Source organism: Verticillium nonalfalfae (assembly GCF_003724135.2).
Source record: "Verticillium nonalfalfae strain VnAa140/NRRL 66861 chromosome Unknown scaffold_74, whole genome shotgun sequence".
In the NCBI taxonomy this organism is placed as follows: Eukaryota; Fungi; Ascomycota; class Sordariomycetes; order Glomerellales; family Plectosphaerellaceae; genus Verticillium; species Verticillium nonalfalfae.
In genome coordinates, this window is record NW_021167299.1 from 126,901 (window position 1) to 134,396 (window position 7,496).

Consider the following 7,496-nt stretch of genomic DNA (forward strand, 5'->3'; position numbering starts at 1 on the left):
CGTGGACCTCGGTCGTCAGAGGCTCATCGGCAGATCCAAGGCGTATCTTCAGTGGACACCCATCCAACCCAAGAGACTGCAGCCCGGATGGCTCTTCGTGCGTCTTGCCGGTCGCGGGGCTGTCGTTCAGTGCCTGATCTCAGATCTCAGACGGCGAAGGTGTGTCGTCGTTGAGGCATGTTTACTTTGTTTGTGCCTGGAACCGACGTGCCTAAGCGCGGGCGCCTACGAAGCGAGAAGGTGGGGTCGAGCCTATCACATAGTCGCGCTTGCCGCCAGGCGCCTGTGAGCCGCGTATTGGTGGCGTCGGTTGGCTCAGCTCGACAGTCCGGTATCTTCCAATCAACACTGTCTTTCCCCGACTCTTTCCCGGCATCTCCTTCTCCCGAAAGCCGTCCGTCAGTCCCCTTGAGGCCCAGGCAGGAAGACCCGGGGGTGCCTGATCCTTGCAATAGCTCCATTCGTGCAGCTCTGCAATTAGGTATCATCATGATCATGATCACTATCGTTCAGGCAGGCACGCGTCCTCATGTCAGCCTGCCTTGCTACGATGCCATCCACGGCCACACTCGCCTACAGATACTACTCTTGGTTTCCCAGACGCCTGCCAGAATCGTCCATTGGCTTCACGCAACGGGCAGTCTCCCCTTGGCAAGACCGGCATGTCATCGTCTGACGAAGACAATCTCTTGGCATGCAGCGCCGCGCTTGACCAGGCCAAGTTGATGAGACCTGCCTGCACTATGAGCCCAGGGCTGCCCTCAGTAGCTGGGGTCGGAGAGCGTCTGCACCATCGCTTCGTGAGACCCCAAGAAGACAGCTCGCAGCGCCCGACCACCCTCCACCACCCTGATGGGTGCGTTGGCGTACCATCTGCCGACGCCACGTCGACTCGGGTACCGACTTCATCGCGCGGACGCCGTTTCGTCGAATACGCGCGCTCTTCTGACCGAGACCATGGAGGTGAGAACATGTAGCCATCATGACCCGGTGTATCGAAGATGAACGGGGAGGCGGGAGAATCGAGACAAGGGCACAGATCCCCGACAGAGGGGGCACGCATGGGGGAACTGGTGAGCTGCAAATGGATACCTGGGGTTGAGGAGACTCTGGTCGCGCCCGACGTCTTGTCGCGACTTACAACCGTCGTATCTCGCAGACTTCAGACGTCAACGATCAACAGGCAGTCCATTAGCCAAGGCGAGAGCACCGGGGTTTTCGCCTATGGGTAATTCGACCGCTGTTGGGCCGGCTGTCTGCACACCCACTAGGCTTGGACAAGCTAGTTCAGCTAGGTTGTTCGACAAGTCGCAACGTTCACTTCTCACCCGCGTTCATACGCTTCGAGAGACACGGGGGGCCATGCCTCACGAATCACAACCGTCAACCAGCGAGGTGATGCATCCCACGCAACCTTGCAGCCTTGCAATAATGGCGACAGGCCTTCTTCAGAGCTTCCATGTGGCTGTTCGAAGGGTTCCCCCCAGTCGATACCACCCTGCTCGCTCTCCGGAAGCGAAGCGGCCAATAGGCACCATGTCAGGGTCCTCCAGTGCTGCGGCCGCACAAAGGGGGGGGGGGGGTGGGCACAAAAACCGGACCTCGAGCTGTCGCATCAAAGCACCAGCCAAGAGTGAGTTGCATCCTTGACCGAATGGAACAGCATCCGGACATCGGTCCTGCATGTCTACTTACATGAAGTGCCAAGCTCGATCAGCCATGGGGGTCATCCGGTCCAGTTTTGAAATGCGAAGGATAATCTCGTCCATACCTTGCCTCTACTCGTCATTTCGCCCGCCTACTCTTGCTTCTCTCGTCGGGTCTCGGACAATATGGACACTGATGCTTCGGGCTCGAACATCCGCAGGTCCCCGCAGCGGTTCCTGACGGGAAGCGCGGGATTTCGCCACGATGAGCCTATGTGCTGGGGACACTGGATGCACTGGGTTGCCGCCCCAATAGTACCTATGGGTGATGGCTCGCCTGTCTTAAACGGTGGTCTGGCCCGCGATGGCAGTCGAGCCTTTACAGCGAGACCCGGTAACTGCTGGTCGGCCACCTCATTTCGTCTTCTCAATGCTATCTGCTACGAGATACCACGGAGACGTGCAAGGCGATGATGAGCTACGTCTCCAAGTGCAGTGACAATTTGCCCCCACGCCTACATGTACAGACGCAGCATTCGCCACTTGTTGATCGCTCCCAATACCTGAGGACCCGGACATACAACTACTTGTACGGTCCCGAGCGTTTGAAACACGGTGGGAAGATCACCACGAAAATGGCAGACCTAGCAAACCTTGAAACTATGAGACTGGCTTGAAGCTCCCCTGTATGCCTTGAGATGGGATGACGAGAAACAGGCAAAAGGCACGTTGGGGAGAGTGACCAGCATTCAATTGGTCGATTTCCGCGATGGAGCGATACAGTCTTGACTCCACATCGAGGCACAAACTCGGGCTTGGATCCCCGCGTTTGCATCTGATGATGGGACGGCGGGGTTAGGCGGACAAACAAGAAAGATGAAAGGGTGTCGAAGCTACCTAATTAACCCACGTCTCCACCAGCCGGTTGTCCACCGACTCCCGCAACGGGAAGCTTGAATCTGGTGGGATGGGTAGCTCTGCAACTGGACAAAAGATCGACACCCATAGGTCGGGTAGCCCGAGCCTGTCGAAAGGGGTTCCCACCGTGATGGGTCACCAGGGGTGGCCGGGCTAGGCCTGCGGTGAAGTGGTCCTGCTGGGACGCATTTGGGTGATTCTGACAAACCCGCTGACCAAGGTACCTTTGAATAGCTCCAGGTCGCATCGCACACTACCCATGAAATGACTCTCAGGTGGCCGACCAACAACAATTTGCACATGTGCTCCATGTTGTGGAATCTCAATCTCACATCAGAGCAGGCAACAGCACAAACAGCAGCGGTCATGCGTTTTGTCCCCCTCTTTCCTGTAAAGGTCTCCGAAGGGGACAGACGTTACGTTCTGGGCGTGTACATGTTATTCCGGCGGTACACCCTCTCCACCTGAAGGTCGGGATAAGCCTGGTATCGACGATCTCAGGTCACAGAGGCAAATCTGTGCGGGGCGGACGGGTCGCAACACATGACGGCGCTACGTAGTCAAGTCTGGCAACCGGCAGCAGCCTGCCGAACTGCACAACGATACGGTTCATCACGAAGGTCACCACTGCAATCGAGGGGCTTTGTTTCCACGATGATCTTCAGCTGGAACTGCATGACATCTGAGAATTGACTTGACCCTGTCCACTTCACGCAGCGCGATCTTGAAAGCGGCGAGGCGCGATGATTGGATAGCGCCGTCTGACACTGCATTCGCTCGGTATGAAGACTGAAGAAGAAGAAGAAGCAGAAGAGGAGAGTAGGTATGCCCAAGTAGGGTGACCAACTGAGACGTTGAGTGCTGACATTGACAAGACTCTTCGTTACATTGGCAATTCTTACGGGACATCTGGTTATGATTCTGAGCTCATCGAAGCAGGCATCCCTGGGCCACAGCAAGTAGGTAAGCGGTCCCTATTTCCGTCGCGGCTGTGTAAGCACTGCAGTCTTTGGGGAGGGGGGAGGGGTCGGAGAGGAGTCGGTTGTCAACTCACCCCCTTCCCCCCCCCCTTTACCACCTCCCCAGGCTGGCAACCTGCACCATCAAACTCTCAGGTGGTTGCCGATCCCATCGCACTCTCTCCAATCTTGGGCTCTTGAATTAATTGATTTCATGCGTGAGGGGGGGCAGGCATCGAAGAGACGGAACAGAGACCTGAGGCAAGGCGATGCACAGCCAAAAGGCAGCCAACGACGAGAACTTGCTGTTCACACGGGCCTACTTGTCACACAACCGATGCCCTCGGAGGTTATTGCAAAGAGTCGGCAACGGTTTCCTCCTTGCTGCCTCTGGCCTGACCTAGCTGAAAGCTTGCCTAGCGCGTCGGCGCTGGTCCGCCCGCCTTTGGCGCTTGTCCTTGGAGAGCGGAGTCCGCACCAACTCGCCCATCTTCCGACAGAGACGAGCTACCGTTGGCGGCATTTTTAGTGACTAGCCAAGCTAGCCTAGTCAACTCAAAGTGGCCCCCTCCCTTTCCCCCCCCGGGAGCCCCAGAGCCCCATCTAGCCCGCAGCTCTGTCCACCTTCAGGCCTGTCACGTCGCTAGCTTGGCCGCCACCAAGAGACAGGCGTCGTCCAAGCTCGATCCCACGTTACAGAGTACAGACCCGACGCAGCCCTACGGGTGCTCGTTCCACCCACAGTCCGGGTTGGCTCGCCCGAAGTTCCTTCTGCTGTCTGGCCTGCCCTGACCCTGGTCCACTAGAGCGCAATGGCTGCTCTAGTGACGAAGAGAAGCAGTGTCAACATGAGACCTCATGCATCAATCGTACAGCAGGAGACACAGAGCCGCAGAGGCCTCGACCTTGTCAACAACCGTGTTCATCTTGTCGTTTGGCATGCGGCACACGGGAAGGGAATCCTTCGATCCTGTACCGCTCTGCCCTATCTACCTGACTACCTGCGTGCCCGATGAACAACGTGCAGAGGGGGGAATGAAACCTCATCACATCATGCGGCCGATCCCGCTAAGAAGGGGGCCAATGTGTTCTTTCCCTTCCGACCCTCTTCGAGACCCTCTGGCCGGGGGGGCTTCGCTGGCGATGCTAGCCACCCCCCCTGGGGTCAGTGGACCACAAGCTCCCACTTGGCGCTGGCGCTTATGCAACAGGGGGTTGGTCCTCCCCCGTTCAACAAGCGGCGCGACCTCCACGAAAGATGCGGGCGGGTCCTTGCCTTGGTCGTCTGTCGGATTCGTCGTTGCATTTGGGAATTTTTCCTAGGTAGGCCACATGGCTCGGCCGTCAATCCCACGACCACGCTGCTCTTTTCCCTAAAACTGCAAATGCTCTTTGCAGTAGTAGCCTTTCGAGCAAGCATCAAGTACAACATGATCCCAGAACCAGAGGGAGCAGCAAGGGTCAACCCTATCCCTTCGGCATGCTCATCTCTGCCCATTCTCATGGAAAGTCTTGTCCTCTACCTCATCACAGACTAGCTCGTTTCCCGGCCGTCCGTCGTGGCCTTTTTTTCTGCAGCCACCGTGCTCGTCTGCTTGGGTCGCGATCACACATCGCACTCGGGTTCTCTCTTGTCGGTCCATCATCCCCTCCCCCCCCCTGCTGCCCCCCCTTCCAAAGACCCCCCAACCTCTTCCCTCCCCCTCTTTCCCATCAAGCAACTGCCATGCTACGCCACGCGTCTATCGTGTTTCGTGACCCTCTCTCCGCCTCCACCAACGGACAGGACGAGCTGTTGGCACCAACTGCGCTCTGTGCCCGCCCGGCCGCTTGGAAACTGGGAAAGGATGGCTCAGGGAGCCTACCGACACATTGGTCCCTCCCTCACTACTTACCTTGGTACCTGACTGTTGGTCGCTGCGAATGCGACGGGCGGAGCACGCGACGGACAGATGGGCCGTCTGTTGGTTCGGGGACTCATTTCTCGTTGACCAGAGTACAAGCCACGTTGCGAATGCGTTCAGGAAACGTTATCTCAAAGCAAAAAAAGAAACAAACGCAGTGAATTTGCTGGGCACGCCGTGTATAATGCAGCAGCGCAAATAAACGAAAGGGTATATCGAAAGTTCTCTCCAATTCAACCAGGTCCCACCGCCAGCGAGGCGAGGCAAGGTAAGACGAGGGCCGCACACCGCCCCCCCCCCCCCCCTGCGCGCGTGAGTACCTGTCCACCCACGCGCCAATGTCCCAATCCAGGTCCAGCGCTGCTCAGCCCCTGTTTGTGCGTCTGCATCTTGTCTGAACTCCTTCTTTCCTCTTGTCCCGTCCGTCTCTGCCCCCTGTCTTTCAGCCTGTAAGAAGCGAATGTTGTAGAAGCGAATGTAGAATCGAAACCGAACCCCGAACCGAAGATGCAAAAACGCGAAATTCCAGCAAAAAAAAAAGTATGTCCGGAAGCGAATGAACCGATGGTACTCTTTACAACTCCAGGGCCGCCCATTTTTGCAGCCCTCATCCTGAACTTTGCTTGCCTGCATGCGCTTCGTGTGTTGCCGCTTTGCTTTTTCTTTCTCTGCTGATCATGTTCCGTGGACAAGCTGGTGGACCTCTTTCCTGTGTGTCACGCACACTCTGGCTAGGCCGCCAGCCGTGTCACCCTTGCCTTGTGACCCGTCGTTCTCTGCCTGTCTCTCGTTTCTCCCTGCCTGTCCCCGACAGTCCGCGCACACGCCGCTTTCCCCACTCTGGGGCATAACGGAGCCGCTGTGTAAATCATTGCGTTCCGTGCTCATACTCGTCGTCATCTCGAGTTGTGGTCCTCGTGGGGTTTCGGCAAAACGCCTGTCTAGATTGTGATGTACATGTGGAATAGACACCGTGGCTGTGGTATTCCTTTCCTCGGGGCGGGATGCTTTCCTTGTCGTCTACGTGTTGCGGCGCTGCTTGCACTTGTCGTGCAGCAGGTGTCCGTTTCGTGCTGTCGTCCTGGTGAACTCGGCACCGCAGTTGGGGCATGACGCCTTGCTGGCCTGGCCGGACTTCTCTCGTTGGTGGCGAAGGAGGTTGCTAAAGGTCGAGAACTGGCGGCCGTTGCAGCCGTGCTCCCAACATTGAGGCTTGGGCCTGCTCTGTACCACACGGACATGGCTGTGGTCGCTTGCTGCGCCTCCAGCGGCCATTGTGGATGGCAATCCGTACATCAACGACGGGTCTGGCGAAGTGCCTAACGACATGGGCGGCGGGCGGGTGCTGAAACGAAAGCGTGTTAGTGCGTGTTTCGTGGTACTTGCATACAGTCGTTTACTCACGCATATTGTGGCGCAGGCTGGAAGGAAGCTGTGTAGTCAACACCTAGACCGTAGTTGGAGGATATGGACTGGTAGCTGGAGGAATAGGTCTGGTCGGTCAAAGGTGGGCTGTAGGCGGAGAGGTAGGAAGAGTTTGGCATTGTTGTCGTCGGCTCGGCTAGAAGAGAGATCGGTGCGGGGGCTGTGGTGTAGATGGGCATACCCATGGCTGTGGAAACGTCGGGCATGGACAGAGGTGGCGAGCTCATGTAGGAGCTGCTACCGGCCCGTCGTGCGCGCGCGGACGTCTTGGAATCGCGGCGAGCGAGGTCCCGTTGTCTCTTCAGCTCGCGCTGCTCAGGCGTCATGGATCCTCGTGGCGGGCTGGAGGTGACCGATCTCGATGTCATGGGTGGGCTAAGGCTGGGGTCGGAAATCGGCCCCAGAGCGAGGTTGTGACCGAGGAATGAAGGGCTCGGCTCGCTATTCTCGAGTACTAAGCAGGGTCAGCAAGGTCAGGCCAGCGGGTTCAGGCAGCATCGAGTTTACCTGGCCAAGCAAACGTTGACCGGTTTGCCATGTTGAAGGAAGGATCGAAGTGCATGGCAGCCACGGCGCTGGCATAGGTTTAGTAGACGGACATGTGTGTTGGCACACCAGAGGGAGTCGAAAACGTACCTTGTCAT

The 7,496-nt window shown here is 57.5% G+C and overlaps 1 protein-coding gene across 1 annotated transcript; it reads right to left on the minus strand.

Annotated features, from left to right (window-relative positions):
* Nucleotides 1-6,447: 6,447 nt before the first annotated feature.
* Nucleotides 6,448-7,496, minus strand: D7B24_008390 (uncharacterized protein; the record flags this gene model as incomplete). Its single annotated transcript, XM_028642478.1, has 4 exons — nucleotides 6,448-6,772; nucleotides 6,832-7,306; nucleotides 7,360-7,427; nucleotides 7,489-7,496. 4 exons carry the CDS (start codon nucleotides 7,494-7,496, stop codon nucleotides 6,448-6,450), a joined length of 876 nt encoding a protein of 291 aa, XP_028493763.1.